Here is an 18,881-nt window from a genome sequence, read left to right as displayed (position 1 = left end):
CTCTCCCTGTCTCAAAAATAAATAAAACGTTAAAAAAAAAAAATTAAGATGGTATAGAGTTAAGCCAACTCTATATTTATACTTTCCTTTGTTCTTTTTCTCTCTCTCTTTAATATTGAAATGTGCTCACTTAGAGCTTTTACTGATTATTTCTAATTGTGTCTTCTGCAGTTTAAAGGAATGTTTACTTCTCCCAAAACAACCCTTCAGTATTTGAAAAGTGGTATCAGGTCTTCTAAAAATTTAGCATTCCCAATTCTTCGATAATTTCTGACACGACAATTACTAACTTCCTCTATTCTTGTCAACCTTCTACAAAGGCCATTTACTTTGCCCAAAAATATGGTGCCTAGAACTGAACATAATACACCTTAAGTGGCTGAATAACAAAGACTAGAATAGAAACAGTGACTTCCTTGATCTGGACATTAAATTTCTATGTTATAACCTAAAACAGCACCGTTTTTAAAGTAGCCATGTCACACTTTTGATTCAACTAAAACCCAAAGGAATTTTCACACAAATATAATCATCTTAGCTGGTACTTAAATACCATAGAATTGAGCTCAAATAAAAATCTACTATTAATCAAATGTGACAATGCATATAAAAAGTACCAACACATTTAAATTCTCTGTAATAAAAACAGTAGAATGTTGACAACTGTTAAAAATGGGTTATGAGTACATGGGGTTCATTTTATTATCCTGTCTACTTGTGTCTACGTTTGCAATTTTCCATAATCACAAGATTTTTTCAGTACCTACTTTTAAAAAGAAATCAGTCAGTGTACAAACCTTCGAAACCTCCCCCTCTTAATCTATGATCTCATCCTTATTTATTTTTCCAGCCCCATCTTCCACTCTACCCCTATTGTCCAACTATACCTTGCTATTTTTTGTTTCTCTTTCATTGTATAAACTTCCTGTGCCTCTGTGGTTCAATAGATACTGTTTTCTGAATCTTCATCCATCTAATAAAATCCTACCTTTCTGCAAAGCTGGGTTTAAATACTACTTCTGTCAAGCCTGCACACCTCTAGCCAAAAACAAACAAACAAACAAACAACTAAACAATTAGAAGGTGGCTATAAATGCTTGCCAAAGTCAGTAAAACAACTTCTTGAGGGGTTGGCTTACCCAAGGTTACAGAGCTCCTGAGAGGTAGAGCTGTGACTAGAATCCACTTCTCCTGAGTCCTGATCTAATCACCTTTCCACTTCCATGCAATCCTTTATGGTAACATAAACGAGTAGTAGGATTAAGAAAAGGCTTTTTATCATCGCCCTAGTACTCATTTCACCAACGGACCACAGTGTTTGCTGCTTACACATTAAAAGCAAATCACAGCATTCTTTCTCCCCCCACTAGCTACGTGGACGGAAAAGATGGAATCAAGCAAAAAGTAAAGATACTATGCAAAGGGTATATACGAGATTCCACCATTCCATAGTGGGATCTTTCTACCCGAGAAGTAATAATCAGAGAACGCTTCACCACAGAGAAATGGCGATTCATACATGCATCATGCAGTCAACATTCTTTGTACCCATCGCCGGACACAGTCCCTGGCCACAAGAAGCTCCCTAGCGGAACTAGTAACTTTTCTGCAGCGATATCTTTAACACTGTATTCAGATCTCTTGAGGAGAGAAGCTTCGGTAACCATGTTTTCCAAGCCAGGCTCACAGACCAGCAGCCCAGAGGTCTCGGCTCCGCTCCACCACTTCCAAGGCCGGAAACCCCCAATTCTCAATAGATCAGACCCCCTCTCACGGATGGCCGCTGGGACACTCACCGAGCAACTAAAAGCCGTACACTCAACGAGCAACTAAGAACGATACCGGAGAGTCTTTCCCTCCTTCCGTACCTCCCCTCCCGCGTTTACGTCATCCAGAAGCGACGGGGACGCAGGGACACCGCTATTAACGGCACTTCCTTGTCACGTGACGGGTTACGCCCCCTGCTTGCGCGTGGTCCCTCCCCCTCCGGCCGCGGTCGCAATTACGCTCTCTGCGGCCTGCAGTCAGCGGGCTGCTGCTGGCCGAAGACACAGCGCCGTCGGAGACCGGAAGAGCGTTAGGCCAAAGGGGTGAGCCAGCCAGGATCCTGGGACCCTTCACAGCTTGAGGCCGGCGAAAGGAAATGAAACAGGCGGGAACCGGCGGGGGAGGGAGGGAACTAGCGGAAGGTGTCATGGCGGCCGCGCTCTGGGTCACGTGCCCGGCAGGCCCGCCTTGGTACTTCCGGTCACGTGCCCTCAGAGTCCTCGCAGCCAGCGATGGAGGCGAGACCCCCCAGTAACAGAGGCGGTGGCGACGGTGGTGGCTACTGGGTTTCAGCCTCTTCCCGGCAGCGTCTCTAAGAAACGCAGCGGAACTCGACCCGACCCAGCCCAGTTACTCCCTGCCCAGGGCCGTAGCTCTCACTTGGTAAGTTTAGACCGAAGAATGGGGGCGGGTGGGAGGGTGGGTGAGGAGCTGACAGGCCTGGGGGCCGCTGGACGGCGCGGATTCTGCCCCTTTTCCCAGTGTCCCTGTTGCCGTCGCCACAGCTCCTACGCCTGTCATCTCGGTAGCCTTTTATTGTCCTGAAGCGAGGAATAGGCGACCCCTAATCTGCTGGCCTATAGGAAGTCTGCCCCTTTACTAAGAGCAGGGACTCGAAGATTTCCCCAAAGCAAGGGTTAGACTTAGCTTTTGAGAATGAAGGACGTGGAGGCCTCTGAGTGACAGAGGAGCCCTTCCCGTTAGGAAATGGGCTCTTAAGTCTTTCGGTTTCTGTAGGAGAACACCTTTCCCTGTAGTGCCCACACATCTTTTGCTTGACCTGTCAATTCTGCGGCTTCGTAAAAGCTTCTTAACACATGTGCCAATCCACACCCCCGGCTTTGGTCCTTGCCCAATTTGATTGTCTTGTAATGATGAAAAATAGACCACTAACCTATGGAAATATGTAATTATTTTATAAAGCCCCCAGTGTTCTAAGACTAAGTCGACTAAGGCAGTGTGTTCCATTGATTCTTAAACACTCATTTCGGGGTCTGTATGGTTGCGGAGAGGGAAAAGATCCAGAAACTTAATCGTTAGCCCATTAAAAGACAATGTGAAAAACATACAAAAACTAAGTGGTTTGAAATACACACTGTAGTAAGTATTAACTCCATAAAGGAGTGGAACAATTTCTCCCCACTAATTCTTACTGGGAACTCCGTTATACAAAACAGCATGCTCTGATGGAATTGAATTTGGGAGTGCCGAGCCCCACCCAGTCGGCCTACCCTGTTGGAACACAGTTTGAAAACCACTGAACTGGGCTTTGGTAAATAAGCCAAAATTGCCAATCCTAACATAGCTTTTTAAAGTCAAAAGTAGGACAAAGGAGATGGAGAAGTCACAACAGAAAGGAAAATAACCTCTAGTATCAGGCCTATGGCTTGCAGAAGGAATGGACTCTGGAGAGAACTTTGTACCTTTTAGCAGACCTAAATCCCTCATTTGGGAATGAGGGAGAGACAATTTGGGGCTATTAAACCTGTCCTTTACCCTCACTCAGCTGACATTTAGCAGCAGATTGAAAGTTTGAGTTTCTCCTAGGTGATATTAAATATATATGGTAGTGCAACTGTAAAAAAATTATTCATGCAAATGCAGAGAGGGCTCTTTAAAAATACTAGGAAGATTGGTGCAGAGAGGAATCGGTTTAATAAACCAAATGATCAGCTTCCTGCACATACTGCCCTCGAGGCATATATCTTCTCCCTGCTGGTTAATCTTTCCACCTTTTAGCCTTACTTTTCTGTGCTGCTAGGTTTTTCCCCTACCATTGAGCTTTCCTAGCATTTTGACCAGTGTTTCTACCTTGTGGATACTGCTGGAGGAGGTCCCTTGTGCCCTTCCTCTTTTCTCTCTTAGCTTGCCTTTAGTGTGGCAGTATCTGGCATCCAGCTAATAACTAGTAAGTCCCTCCCTTCCCCACTTTGATTACAGACTGATTGCTCTTCTCTTGATTTGGATATTATACTCTTGTCAGCATGCAGTATTTATTAGTGAATAGGAGCATACATTTCGTTCTGTCTTGTGTCTGTCGCATTTTCCTCCTTCTGCCTCTCCCTGCACTGCTGTAAAAATGAAAAAGTGCTTGGTCTTAAAATTGCTACATCAGTTACTCCCCTTAATAGCTTCATTGTGTGTGTAACTTTCATTGAAATGGTAAATTTTGGTCACTTTTACATACTTCCAAGGTCCTGTTCTCTGTAATGCTGGATTGTTAAAATTTTTTTGGATTGCCTCATAGCAAGCAGCATTCCAGATCTCCATTTTGTATCCTGGCAGATACAGCAGCTCTCTCTAATAATCTTCCTTTTAGAGGGTGATGTGGAGTTTATAGTTCACTTGTTGTCCTTATTTCTGCCCCATTTATCTGTGCATATTAGAAGAGAAATGCAATTTAAAGATTTCTGTTGAATAGTTTGAAATTTTTCCTATCCCTGTTTCCTTAAAACCCAGTTATTGGAATCCCTGAGGAATGATACTGTGATCTCTGAGTAGAGAGCTATAATGCTTCCTGGAGTTTAGCCAAGGATATATGTATGAAGGTGTCTTATGTATCTTATCAGGATGGTGTTATTTTAACACCAAATATCTTAAATAGATAATCACAGATGTTTATTGGACTCTTCCTATGGGCTAAATATGCTGCTGGGTGCTGTATTGCAGTGAATACAACACATGCATCCTCTTCCCTTTATGAAGCTTGCAGTCTGTCAGGGGAGACAGACAATTCAAAGAACTACTTTAAAAATTAATTATAGTTGTGGTAAGTGCTATCAAGAAAAGAATGGAAGGTCTTGCCTAGTAACTTTGAAACTTAGAGTAGACAAAAAAATGAGTAAAAGCCAGGTGATAGGAAAGGAGGAGGAGAATGTGCAAAGGCTCAGAGCAAAGCATGTACATTTACCTTCAGGCAAATATTTAACTGCAAATGAATTAATGTCTTTACTGGAGGATCTTGGTATTTAAAGAAGTGGCAGATGGTTTCATAATGTAAATCTTTTAAGTAAAGCTAGATCTTCATCGGGTCAATTTGTTTAAATGGAACTAACTGATATTTTTCATGAACAAATATTCTGTGGCCCTTCTAGAATTCTACTGGGAAGAAGAATTTTTTTGCCACCCAAGGAGCCATCTTCAAGAAACATCTGAAAACCATGTAGGGCTTTGTAGGATAGCCCCACTGATTCTGTTAAACTTTCTAAAACTGGTCCTCGTACAATTAACAGAGGTGCTATGGATGAACAAGGAAATTTGCCAAGCAAGTTAGCTATGAGACCACTGACTAGTCATTCCAATGTTCAGTTACTTACCCCTGACTTATTGTCAGTGTTCTCCCAAGTGGCTGTTTCTCTCCATCTAACTTCCTCTCCTTTTTACAGTTTCTCTGTCTTCACTCATCTTTTCTTTCTTACCTTCCTATCTTAGAAGTTTTTCTGTTCTTTTCCGAAGCTTATACTTTATTTGTGCTTATAAGCCCAGTTAATTGGAAACTCCTTCAGTGCTTTTCCTCCGTATATGGACATACTTAAAATTGTTTTGTAATTATCTGCTTTCTCTGTGTCGACAAAACCTCCCCTCCTATCTTTCAGATTTTAATTCACGTTTCCTAAAATGTGGTTCATATAATATGTAGTATAATTTCAAGTAATACAAATTGTTTTTTTAAGTTACTATAATGTTTATTACAATGAATATCAAAATTAATATTAAGGTATTAATTAGTTCCATACATATATGAAATTTCTTTTGTACATTAAATTCTTAAAGTGAATAAATTCATATACACTTATTACAGAAATTGAAAATAACAATTGTTTTCTTACCCACACTAATACCTGCAACACTTTCCTATGTTACCTTATAAGCCTGTGGTTTGATAGGGAAAAAACTCTTGGAAAGACTTTTTAAATAACTACTTTTTGGGGCAACTGGGTGGCTCAGTCAGTTAAGCATCTGACTCTTGATTTTGACTCAGGTCATGATCTCACCATTCAAGAGTCCAAGCCCCAGTTGGAGAGTTTAAGCCGCATGTCACGCTCTGCGCCACCAGCACAAAGCCTGCTTGGGATTCTCTCTGTCTCTCTTTCTCTGTCTCTCTGCCCCTCCCCCACATGCACATGGGCATGCTTTCTCTCTCTCTCTCAAAATAAATTCATAAATATTTTTTAAAATGCTACTCTTTTCATTACAAAATATAGATAATCCAGAAAACAAAAAGAACATTTAAGTCATCTGTAATCCTATCACCCATCAGTAACCACTGTGAAGTTGGGTGTATATATTCCTCCAAGTCATATGTATTTGCAAAATAGCATGGTGGAAGTCCAAGGTCAAACTGACCCACATTGAAACCTAGCTACTTCCTTGATGCTTTGGGAAAGCGTCTTGATTTTTTTTTTAGACCCAGTTTCCTTTATCTGCAGAATGGGACTAATACCCTACCTCAGGATTGTTAACTGGGGCTGAATGAGTTAATACCTATAAAGAAATTAGCCCAGTGCCTGGCACATACTAGGCATTGAGTATTTTTTTTTTTTAATGTTTATTTATTTTTGAGACAGAGACAGAGCATGAACGGGGAAGGGTCAGTGAGAGAGGGAGACACAGAATCCGAAGCAGGCTCCAGGCTCTGAGCTGTCAGCACAGAGCCCGATGCAGGGCTCGAACTCACGGACCGTGAGATCATGACCTGAGCTGAAGTCGGAGGCTCAACCGACTGAGCCAGCCAGGCGCCCTATTTTTTTTTTTTAAATGTAAGCTCTATACCCAGCGTGGGGCTTGAGCTCACAACTCTGAGATCGAGAGTTGCATGCTTTACCAACTGAGCCAGTCAGGCTCGCCACGTTGAGTACATTTTATTTATTTTTTAAAAATTTTTAATGATTTATTTATTTTTGAGAGACAGCGTGAATGGGGGAGAGACAGAGAGAGAGGGAGACAGAATCCAAAGCAGGCTCCAGGCTCTGAGCTGTCAGCACAGAGTCTGACACAGGGCTAAATCCCACAAACCGTGAGATCATGACCTGAGCCGAAGTCAGACGCTTAACCGACCAAGCCACCCCAGGCGCCTCTTGAGTACATTTTAGATATATTTTTTTTAAATTTAAGAATATAGAATCAAACTACAAGCTTTTTTTTCTTTGATCACCTGACAGTGTATCTTTTCATGTCATTAAATAGTGTTTTGAAACAGTGGTTTTTAAACTTTTTAAGCAGCAGTAACTCTCTAATGAAAATCTTAGGAGGATATTAAATAAGTATATCATTTAAAAGATGGCATATGTATATGTTAAGAATTTTAACCTTTATCATATATGTTTTATAGATATCCAAACTGGAGATTATAAAACAACATAAGGAAGTGTTTTCAGTGGCAAGTGAAAAACAAGTTAATTAATCTCCACCTGCATGACTCAACAGCACCTCACACTTTTCATGTCCAGAACTGAATTCCTTGTCTTCACTTTCAAACCTGTTCCACTGTACTCGTGTCGGTAGGGCTTAGGAGTGGGGTGTGAGCAAGCAGCTGTGACACCTCCTTCAGCACTCGCCTATTTATCCTGCTTCCTCAGTATTCCTCCTCGTTCCGTCCTCTCCATTCTTGCTGCCACCAGCCTGGTTCAGACCCTACTAGTCCTTTTCTTAAGTCTCTCTCATACTGTCCACAGATTCATTTCCTAAAATAGAAATTGCTGCCCTATTCAAAAGTCCTTAGAGGTTTTTTCTTGTCTACCACATAGGGTGGCATTCTGCACTGTCTCCGTCTTAACCACCGAACTCCACAGCCCACTGATCTTTATCATGAACTTTATACTACATCCAGCGCAAACTACTTACCATTCCCAGAGTCTCAAGCCTTTGCCCCAAAGCATTCCCTTTGCCTGTGATGCCTATTTCCCTTTCTCTGTCAAAATCCTCATTCAAGACCCAATTCATAACTAACTTATTAAGTGTAAAAAAACCAAATTACTGATATATGTGATAATATGGTGAATTTCAAGAAACAGATGAGGCGGAAAGCCAGAGACAGAATACATAGTATGTGATTCCATTTCTGTGAAAACCCAGAAGACACAGAAGCTAATCTGTGGTGATAGAAATCAGAAAATAGTTGCTGGAGGGGGAGAGGAAGAGAGTTGAATGGAAAGGAACATGAGGGAATCTTGGGGAGTGGTGGAAATGTTCTCTTATTTCAAGTAACGGTGCATGGGTGTATTCAGTTGTCAAAATACATCAAACAGACCACCTAAGATGTATGTATTTTGGTGATTTGTTAATTATACCCCAATTTTTTTTATTTGCACTAAAAAAATCTATTATAAAAGAAGTATCCTCTGTGAAGAAATGGCCTCTGAGTCCTAATTCAGAACATTTTTTTATCTCCCTTTTGGAGCATCACGTGTTCTTATTTGTATACACTGACACACAAATAATCTTGCTAACTGGAACCTCTTTGAAAGCAGAAATCATTATTGTCACACATTCATCTTTGATAACCCTAGACTTGTTGGCTCAGCACACGTTTATTGAATAAATGTGTTCACATTGACCATTTTTCTTTCCATTCCTGGGGTAGAGTAGCCTGTAAGGGTACCTATGAAAGGGAATATTTGACTACTCAAAATAGAGGAAATCAACTTCAGAGAAATTAAGATTTTGCCTTTTTTTTAATTTGTATTTTTTATTTCTAAATTCCTGCTTGAATGACTTTTTTGATTGTAGCTACACTTGTGGTGAGCATAAAATAACATATAGACTCATCAAATTACTATGTTATACACATGAAACTAATGTAACGTGTCAACACCAGTTAACACAGGGTTCAATATCACAAATGGCAAGATCATGACCTGAGTTGAAATCAAGAGCCAGATGCTCAACTGACTAAGCCACCCAGACACCCCTGGTTTCCATTATTTTTAATGCCTGCCATTCTTCTGATGCTTACTTTCCCACTTAATCCAAATAGAAGTGTTACTCAATTCCACTCCTGAAATCATTATTGCATTATATGCTAATTTACTCGGATGTAAATTTAAAACAGTTAAAAAAAAACATTCCTCAATTATTTTGAATAACTAATGGCAGATCCAGTATTTCATTGTTCCCATTTGTTTTAACCTCCAGGAAAAATGTTTCAATAAGACTTGTTTTCTCAGGGCAAATTTAATTCTTAAAATATCTAGATATGCAGATTTCTCTAAAATTATATTTTAAACTATATCTGAAGAAGTTACTGTTTTAAAATTATACTTTGAATCATTTCTTTGGGAATAAAATCTTAGTCATAACTTCACCGGAAATGACCTATATGGGGTATTTGTGCTATCACTTTTTCCCATCTCATCCCATGGCAGACATCACCATCAATCATGGCTTCTTTCCTGTTAAGCCCTTATAGCTTCAAGTTCCCTTTCAGCCTCATATTCCAGGCAGCCACACTTAAGCCTCTAGGATTTCAGTTGAATATTTAAGATTCCCCAGAACTGGGGAGGAAGGAGGTGGAGGTAACTAAAGGCTGTTTCCTAGGTAATGAATTAGCCAAGTACAAGTGAATCTTTGGCCAAGACCTGGAGAACAGTTGAAGACAATTTGATTGTTAAAAGGTGGGGGAAGTAGCATCTGAAGTGTTAATTTTTTTTAAGTAGAATTATTTTTTTAATGTTTATTTATTTTGTTTTTAATGTTTTAAATTTTATTTAAATCCAAGTTAGTTAACATATAATACAATAACGATTTCAGGAATAGAATTTAGTGATTCATTACTTACATATAACTCCCGGTGCTCATCCCAAGAAGTGCCCTCCATAATGCCCATCACCTGTTTAGCCTGTCCACCCACCCAACACCCCTACAGCATCCCTGTTTGTTCTCTGTATTCAAGAGTCTCTTATGGTTTGCCTCCCTCTCTATTTTTCCTTTCCTTTCTCTATGTTCATCTGTTTCTTAAATTCCACGTATGATTCCATCATACATTTATTTTTCTCTGATTTCACTTGGCATAATTACACTCCAGTTCCATCCACATTGTTGCATGAGGTGTTAAGTATTAATGGTTTTCTTTCAAAGTACACAGGAAGAAACTTAGACCAGGAATCAGGAAATGTGGGTGTGGTTTCAGCTCTGAGAGTGGTTCTGGTAAGGTCACACAAACCCTGTGGCTCTTAGTTGTTTTCAGTTGAAACAAAATTGAACTAAATATTCAGTAGAGTCGTAATTCTAAAGTTCTACAATTTTAATGATTTTTTTTAACGTTTATTTATTTTTGAGACAGATAGAGACAGAGCATGAACAGGGAAGGGTCAGAGAGAGAGGGGGAGACACAATCTAAAACAGGCTCCAGGCTCTGAGCTGTCAGCACAGAGCCCGATGCGGGGCTCGAACTCACGGACCGCGAGATCATGACCTGAGCCGAAGTCGGCCACTTAACCGACTGAGCCACCCAGGCGCCCCTAAAGTTCTACAATTTTAAATGTAGGTTAAAGACAACATATCTATAGTCAAATCATACATTTAAGATTTAAGAATATTACTGAGGAACTAAAAGTAAATTGAAAATACTCTGATTAGAATATGTAGAAATGGTTTAAAAACTGCCAAATGTCATAAACTGTTGTGTAAATTCAAACCTGTGATAATGAGCAAATTACATTTTATTTTAAAGGATAATGCTATACAACTTTATCTTCAACTTTGAATCAGGGACTTTTTTCTTCCTTAGTATCAATTTAGGTTTAAATTTGGAAAGGACTCAGGGGCACCTGGGTGGCTCAGTCAGTTAAACGTCCGACTTCGGCTCAGGGCATGATCTCGCGGTTTGTGAATTCAAGCCCCACGTTGGGCTTTGTGCTGACAGCTCAGAGCCTGGAGCCTGCTTCAGATTCAGTGTCTCCCTCTCTCTCTGCCCCTCCCCTGCTCACGGTCTGTCTCTCTCTGTCTCACAGTAATAAATAAATGTTAAAACCTTTTTTTTTTTTTAATTTGGAAAGGACTCCGAAAGTCAACAAATTTGATCCTAATTGAGATGTGAAATCTTTTGTCTCTCTTAGCACTTTCTAGGCATCATGGCAACTTCATCTGAAGAAGTTTTGCTAATTGTAAAGAAGGTGCGTCAAAAGAAGCAAGATGGAGCTTTATACCTCATGGCAGAAAGGATTGCTTGGGCACCTGAAGGCAAAGATAGATTTACAATCAGCCATATGTATGCAGATATTAAATGTAAGTCAGCTATACTAAGGCCTGATGTAACATTTGCTAATAATTTTATAAGAAGATTGCTTATACGATCTTTGTGGATTTTTTTATTATAGTGTCCAAAAAACCAGCTGTATGGAAATAATGTTAAAGTGGGATCGCTGAACGTATGTTATTCTGTAACCTGCCTTTCCCACTTTATAATAATAAAAGTTTATATAGTTTTTACACATGTGAATCTACATCATGTAAAAGTCTCCACACATCGCCACTTTTAAGAGTTGGATAATACTCCACTGAATGGATATAGAATCATAATTTAATCAGTTTCCTTGAAGGACAGTTAAGAAGTTTACAGAATTCTTTTTATTGCAAACAGTATTGCAGTATAGGTCTGTGTACTAATATCTTTGTGAGGTTGTATATGTGGGATACATCCCTGCAGTGGATTTACTGATTCAGATGGTTCATGCATTTAAAATGTAGGTTGATGCCAGATTGCCCTTTAACGAAATTGTATTGTTTAAGCAAGTTGTGTAGTTAATCTTTGGTTATGTGGCCATTGTCTGTTGAGAAGATAGACTCAATTTTTTATTGGATATAAATAGGAGAAATACAGAGCACAGTATCCTTAACAAATTGTGGTATCTGAACTGTGACCTTAATTTGGATTCATTTATTTTCTTGGATATAAAATTCTTCTCCAAGATAAAATCTTATGTAGATTTCAAGGAATGTGATACCTCAAAAAATAAGACACTCTTCACCTTGCAGGTGCTAGATTTGTAAATGTCCTTTGTGTGTGAACAGTTGCCCTAAGGACTTAACCTCAACTTTGCTACTGGAAATGACCAAGATTTTCATCCATTTTCACTGAAATAATTTAGAATTTTTACTTTCAAAAGGAAATACTGTTTGAAATTCATCATAATTAAGTACTGCCTAAGCTGTCTGGTCTTTTGTCCGCTATTCTGGTAATATTACCTCCTTTTAAAACTTTGTTTCTGTGGAAAAGTGACTCACCAAGTTCCTCATAGTACTCTTACAAACTAACATTTGTACCAGAAGAGACTCATAAATTAGGAACTTCCTCTGTTAGCATTTCTCTTCAACAGGAAGTTGGTCCTGTAGCTCTGTAAAACATGCACTCGTTGTGATACCCACAACGTACAATAAAGAATATACCCTTCTCCTATTTCTTGACAATTCTGTTATTGGGAAGGAGAGCACATACTCAAATCTAGATCTGCACCAGATCAGTATTCATTTTAAGTTGAATATTTGAAATAAAGCCCATTTCTGAAAGAAGCCATTGAAAATTATCAGTAATAAATTACTAAGGTGAAAATCAGCAGTTAGGTTAGCTAATTACAGAACTTCAGAAATAGGCCTCTTAGAGGCAAGAGCCAAGCTAGAGCAAGGCTACAGCAGTCACTGAGAAAAGATGAATAAAAAGGAGTGATGGTTTGTTTTGGAGAAATGGAAAGCCACAATAGGCTGGCTGACAGCCTACATTGCTCCGTATTGCTGCTTTTGGTAGTTAGATATTTCATCTAGACTGTTGGCCTGGAAGCAGCATCTTGATTGAAAAAGTTTGTTTAGGGATTAGTAGGTGGTTTGGACCATGAGCTCTAGGCAGCATGTTCGCACTGTCATGAGTCTCCCATTTCATGAGACAGAACCCCTCCATCCCTCTCCCTCTGTGGAAGACAAGGACTACTGTTGCCATGAGGCCCACTCTTTAAGAGTACAAGTTGTCTATAATGTGGATGTGTTTTGAGGTTCCCAACATCTATTTATTATGAAAATTTTCAAAGTTGCAGAAAAATTTTAAGAATGGTACAATGCATACTATACAATATATCTGACTTACGTGTGCATACACTCTGCTTTGTAATATTTCGCACTGAGAAAATTTTAATAGTAAACATCCAGGACATTGTTACATCCCCAGTTGTCCCAGTAATGTTCTTTTGTAGTAATGATTTTTTTTTAAACCCTATCCAGTCTGGGTTCACATATGTAGTTGTAGTACCTTCAGTCTTTATAGACTTGTCAAATATCATACATTCTGATTATGTCTGCTTATCCTCTCAAGGTTTTTTGAAAATTATTTTCATGCATACTTGTGTTTCTTATAAACTGAAAAGTTTACAGGCTTGATTATACTCAAGTTAAACATTTGCAGCAAGAACAACACATTGGTGGTCTTTACTTACTATTCTATTCCCTGAGAAAGCCTGTAGTGTCAGGTTGTCCGACTCTGGATGAGATAAAGTTTGATCACTTGGTTGAAGTGATGACACCAGATCTCTCAAATGTAAAATTATGTATTCTTCTTTGCAGTTAGTAAGACATGGGCTGTGATTTGGAGCTTTTTGAATTAGGACAAATCATTTTTATTATAATGATGATTGGAGGTAGCTGTTCACGGTCAGGATTCCTAGTTGGCTATTTGGAGATTTTCCCCAGTTGAGTGAAAACAAAAGCCCTTTAATATCTGGCGATGGAAGCAGTGGGTGAGAAGTGCCACACAAAGAGGGTGCTGAAGAAGGAAGCAGAGTGTTAGCGGTGAATTTGTTAAACTATGCTCTGATTATATGGGATTATTTGAGAAGAGTTCATTTCTGCAAAAGCATTAAGATTGGAACAGGGCAGCTAAAGCCCAAAGGAATTCTGAATCTTCTTGGGAGGAGAAATGGTGTATTGTAGAACGATTTCCACAATGTGGGTGTCCTCATCTAATTTGTCTCATGTTTCTTTTTAGGCCAGAAAATTAGTCCAGAAGGAAAAGCTAAAATTCAACTTCAGCTGGTGTTGCATGCAGGGGACACAACTAACTTCCATTTTTCCAATGAAAGCACAGCTGTGAAAGAGCGAGATGCAGTGAAAGACCTTCTTCAGCAGCTGCTGCCCAAATTCAAGAGGAAAGCAAATAAAGAACTGGAAGAGAAAAACAGGTGAAGGAGGAAAAGAATAGCCTTTTGAAGGGACACTAGATTCTCTCCAGTCTCTTAGTAGAGTAACAGCTGTTAAGTCTTAACCCTTGTGCTACATTAAATTAACTGCCTCAACTCTAATAATCGGGTGAGGAACAGAACTGAGATTCAGAGGTGCCAAAGTCCTTTAATTCCTTCTCCCAGTTCTCCGTCACAGAGAAGACACCGAACTATTAGGAATGTGTTTGTGAATGAGAAACCTGAAAAATCACGCTGTAAAAAAAGTTGAGAAAGCGTGTAAAGTAATGAGAATTTCTGATAAGGTGAATTACTCCATTGCCAGTATTTTCCAGGCCATCCATGCTTAAGTCTCCAAGTGCTTATCACCATGAAAAATTAGTGTCCAGAAAATCTCAAGCATACCTTTTCTCTTTCCCTTTCATCTTTATTTATAAAAGAGAATACAGTACAATACAAATACAGACATAGTGACCTTTGTATCACTGGGATATTGAGATGAATAACACCAATAACCCTCAGAGAATTTAGGCTTTGCTTCTTCAGACTTACTTCCATTTATCTTCATTTGTTCCTCCAAAAGCTTTTTTTTTAGTTTGAATTATTAAGAGATGAACTAAATGACTTCTGCTGCTCCATCATCATAAAATGAAAGTTGTGGGTCTCACTGTTTTGTGTTGTTAAAGTCCTTTTTTGTGTGTGTGTGTCTTTTTAAAGTGTTAACATAAATGGTGTTTTATTCTAGAAGTTCAATATATTCAATATATTCTATCACCAGAATGCTGCAAGAAGATCCTGTTTTGTTTCAGCTTTATAAAGACCTTGTTGTGAGTCAAGTGATCAGTGCTGAGGAATTCTGGGCCAATCGTTTAAATATAAATGCGACAGAGAGTTCTTCTACATCCAATCATAAGCAGGATGTTGGCATTTCTGCAGCATTTCTGGTATGTGACCCTTCTAGATTTCTGAAGGAAAAAAGAAAACTGATATATGTGTTAGCAATGCCATTTCTTTTGTAAAACTTAGCATTTCCTTAAAGCAAATCAATAGTTACTTTGGTATCCATGGTATTCTAAAGTATTTTAAAAATAGATGCAGTATTTTTTAAATGGATGCTTCTCGTGGCCCCTGGGTGGCTCAGTCGGTTAAGCGTCCAACTTTGGCTCAGCTCATGATCTCGCGGTTCAAGAGTTCCAGTCCTGTGTCAAGCTCTATGCTGACAGTTCAGAGCCTGGAGCCTGCTTTGCGTTCTGCATCTCCCTCCCTCTCTCTCTCTGCCCCTCTCCCACTCACACTCTGTCTCTCTCAAAAATGAATAAACGTTAAAAAAAATTTTTTTTTAAATAGATGCTTCTTCTTGCCAGTTAACTTTTTTTGGTTTTTGGACTTGACCCTAATATGCTGGAAATTAAATGGAGTTTAATAAAAGAGAATCTTTTAGCAATTGGACTAATACTTGTTTCCCCAAATTCTTTTAAAGTTAGGGCTTTCTGATACTTTATTTTATGATTGCTATATATATAAATGCAGAGTTAAATGTGAAATGACCATGGTATGACAGAAAAAGTAAGACTTGTAAAATGTATTTTAGTGAAAGATTGAGAATACCCTTCCTGTGGAATTAGAAAATGGGATTCATTTAGTCTATGCTTTGGTGAAACCAAAGCAGTGTTTATTATGCATTTAACAAGAACTTGAGTACCAGTTATATGTTTAGCATCTTTCTGGGCACTTAGTAGTAAATTGAATGAACGAGGCCTTTCCTAAAGAAACCAGTCAGACCATAAGAGACTCTTAAAAAAACTGAGAATACACTGAGGGTCGATGGGGGGTGGGAAGGAGGGCAAAGTGAGTGATGGACATTAAAGAGGGCACCTGTTGAGATGAGCACTGGGTGTTGTATGAAAAACCAATTTGACAATAAATTTCATATTAAAAAAATAAAATAGTAAAAAAAAGAAAGAAACCAATCAGATAATATTTATTTATTTAGTAACCAAGGTTTATAGTTACTTTGGTAACTGTACAAGTGTTATGTTAAAGCTCCACTAGCTATCTTCCTTTGGCCACACGTACACATACCTATTTGACCATGTTGAATTTTCAAGGAAACCGATTTCACATCAGTAAGACTATGTGAAACCAAGCCAGGCTTCTTTGAGCCCTATCTCTATGCCAAAAATAAAGGTGAGGGACATATTTCTGTCTCTCTAGTTTATTCAGAAAGTCTATTTTTCCACCTTTGTCCAGTGTCTATTATATGTTTACACGTCTTCCCCCAATATTCTAGTAAATATATACGTGTGGTCTTTATTTTAGGCTGATGTCCGGCCCCAAACAGATGGATGTAATGGTCTGAGATACAATTTAACCTCTGATATCATTGAGTCCATATTTAGGACCTATCCAGCAGGTAAGAAGAATCAGTCTTTCCACATAGTAGAAATATTTGGATGAATTCAGTAATAATACTTAAGTGAAAAACAAGTATTGTAAGGGAGCATTTTAAATAGCCAAAGTAAAAAAGTTACAGTACTTACGATTTTATTGAGTTTATTGTTTTAGGGGAGATTTTTCTTCCCTACAGTTGATTCTGGAATGGCAAATTGTTTCCATTATTAAAAGTCAGAGTTGTTAGTTTAAAAAAAAGAAAGCTTTACCTTTATTCCTGATGAAGTGCAATAAAATAAGCGTGAAGTACTTACCCAATATCTGACATATAGTAGTTATTAAGGGCTTAGTATATAATGTGCTGTCATCAGTTCATTGGTATGATGATTTTTCCATTCTTCCATCAGTGGTTCTTAAACTCTATTTACCCTTCAGCAAACCTGCACAAGATGGCCTGCTCCAGAAGTATCAGTACATAGTTTCTACAATGCTAACTCAGATCCATCATCATGCTGCCTCCAAAGTGACCTTTCTAACCCACAAATCATTACCCTTGCAGAAACCATCTTAAAAGTATAAATGACTTGACCCAGCTTTATTAATTGAAGTGTGCAGCTGAGGTTGCGAGCCCCACCACTTCAGTCATTCTGAGCAAACAGTTCTGTCTCAAAGCATATGCTGTTCTCTCTTCTCACTTCCTCACTGTGCCCCGTTAGTCCTTCAGAAACATAACTCCCCCATGGGATTCAACACAAGTACTGCCTCACTACCACCTCTATAAAATCCTGACTTCTTTGGGCAGGTATACAGCTTCCCTTTGCTTCTGTAGGGGCTTGTGTCTGCCTCAACAAGTTATCACGTTGTAATTTTTATATCTTTCTGATAAGAATGTAATTCTGTAGTGCATATTACATACCAGACACCATTCCGAGGCCTTGATATATATTAAGTCATTTAGTCATCACAAGTAACCCTATGAAGTAGGCAGTGTTAATACCCTCATAGGACAGATGAGGAAACCGAGATGGAGAAAGATTAAGTAATTTACGCAAGGTCACATAGATAGTAAGTGGCAGACCTAGAATTTCAAACCCAGGCTCTCTGGCTCAAGAGACCATGCTCTTAACCTCTTTGCTCATTGGATTGTGAGCTTCTGAGATGTGCTGAACTGATAGTCCTAGTGGGTATTGATTCTTGGTATTTCTACTAAAACTTTGAAACTTGTTAATTCTTTTGGTGCAAAATAAGGTTTCGTTTGTAATTGGTTAAGATTTATACAGGTAGTGAGTGCCTCACCTAGTCTCTCAAGTTATATTTCAAATTTACAATTAGATTATTATATATGGTATGTAAAGTTGAGCAGTTTAGTAATCTAGTTTTTGCTATTCTGTATTTCAACTAATTTAAGAAGTTTTAAGAAATGGAAACTCTCTATGTAACTATTACGGTTTTTTTCCACAGTAAAAATGAAATATGCAGAAAATGTTCCCCACAATATGACAGAAAAGGAATTTTGGACACGTTTTTTTCAGTCCCATTATTTTCACAGGGACCGGCTGAATACAGGGTCAAAAGACCTCTTTGCAGAATGTGCCAAAATAGATGAAAAAGGTAACTGCTTATCCCTCACATGCTAAAATTTAATTTGCTGTTCTCTAGTCCTCTAGTTACAGTGCTGTTAATGACTTTTTTTATTTTTGAGAAAGGTAAGACTTGACCAACTTTTATTTCATTGATTTTGTAGGGTTAAAAACCATGGTTTCACTAGGAGTAAAAAACCCACTGCTTGACTTGACAGCTTTGGAAGATAAACCATTAGATGAGGTAAGCAGTACCAAAAGAATTTATGAGAGGGGTGCCTGGCTGGCTCAGTTGGTAGAGCATGCAACTCTTGATCTAGGGGTTGTGAATTTGAGCCCCACATTGGGCATAGAGCCTACTAAAAAACAAAAACAAATTTTAATTTTTTTTTAACTTTTGTTTATTTTTGAGAGATAGAGACAGAGCATGAATGAGGTAGGAGCAGAGAGAGAGGGAGACACAGAATCCAAGGCAGGCTCCGGGCTCTGAACTGTCAGCACAGAGCCCGATGTAGGGCTCGAACCCACGAACTGTGAGATCATGACCTGAGCTGAAGTCAGATGCTTAACTGGCTGAGCCGCCCAGGTGCCCCATAAATTTTAGTTAAAAAAAGAATTTATGAGAAAAAACAGTCTTCCTAGTTTCAACTAGTTTAAAAATTGCCTTCAGTGTAGATATTCCACTTCTGAGAATAAAATACACAAA

At 38.8% G+C, this 18,881-nt stretch overlaps 3 protein-coding genes across 5 annotated transcripts in view; 2 read left to right on the top strand and 1 right to left on the bottom strand.

The window, feature by feature from the left end:
• HPS5 (HPS5 biogenesis of lysosomal organelles complex 2 subunit 2) overlaps positions 1-1,914 on the bottom strand; it is a 39,607-nt gene extending 37,693 nt beyond the window's left edge. For all 3 annotated transcript variants that reach the window (XM_049617803.1, XM_049617823.1, XM_049617813.1), the window contains exon 1: positions 1,797-1,914. The gene's annotated coding sequence lies outside the window, so the exon portion shown is untranslated. The remainder of the gene's footprint in view (positions 1-1,796) is intronic.
• Positions 1-18,881, top strand: part of LOC125913211 (L-lactate dehydrogenase A chain) — a 968,541-nt gene that overhangs the window by 898,849 nt on the left and 50,811 nt on the right. The gene's annotated exons all lie outside the window — the stretch shown is intronic.
• The window catches only part of GTF2H1 (general transcription factor IIH subunit 1), a 36,985-nt gene continuing 20,254 nt past the window's right edge, over positions 2,151-18,881 (top strand). The window contains exons 1-7 of the mRNA XM_049618100.1: positions 2,151-2,430; positions 11,103-11,271; positions 14,015-14,207; positions 14,983-15,148; positions 16,524-16,617; positions 18,057-18,206; positions 18,340-18,419. Of these exons, the coding sequence (XP_049474057.1) occupies positions 11,118-11,271; positions 14,015-14,207; positions 14,983-15,148; positions 16,524-16,617; positions 18,057-18,206; positions 18,340-18,419 (837 nt within the window). The 5' untranslated portion in view covers positions 2,151-2,430; positions 11,103-11,117. The remainder of the gene's footprint in view (positions 2,431-11,102; positions 11,272-14,014; positions 14,208-14,982; positions 15,149-16,523; positions 16,618-18,056; positions 18,207-18,339; positions 18,420-18,881) is intronic.

Source organism: Panthera uncia, chromosome D1 (genome assembly GCF_023721935.1).
Source record: "Panthera uncia isolate 11264 chromosome D1, Puncia_PCG_1.0, whole genome shotgun sequence".
NCBI classification, from domain to species: Eukaryota; Metazoa; Chordata; class Mammalia; order Carnivora; family Felidae; genus Panthera; species Panthera uncia.
This window is presented reverse-complemented; position numbering and strand designations above follow the sequence as displayed.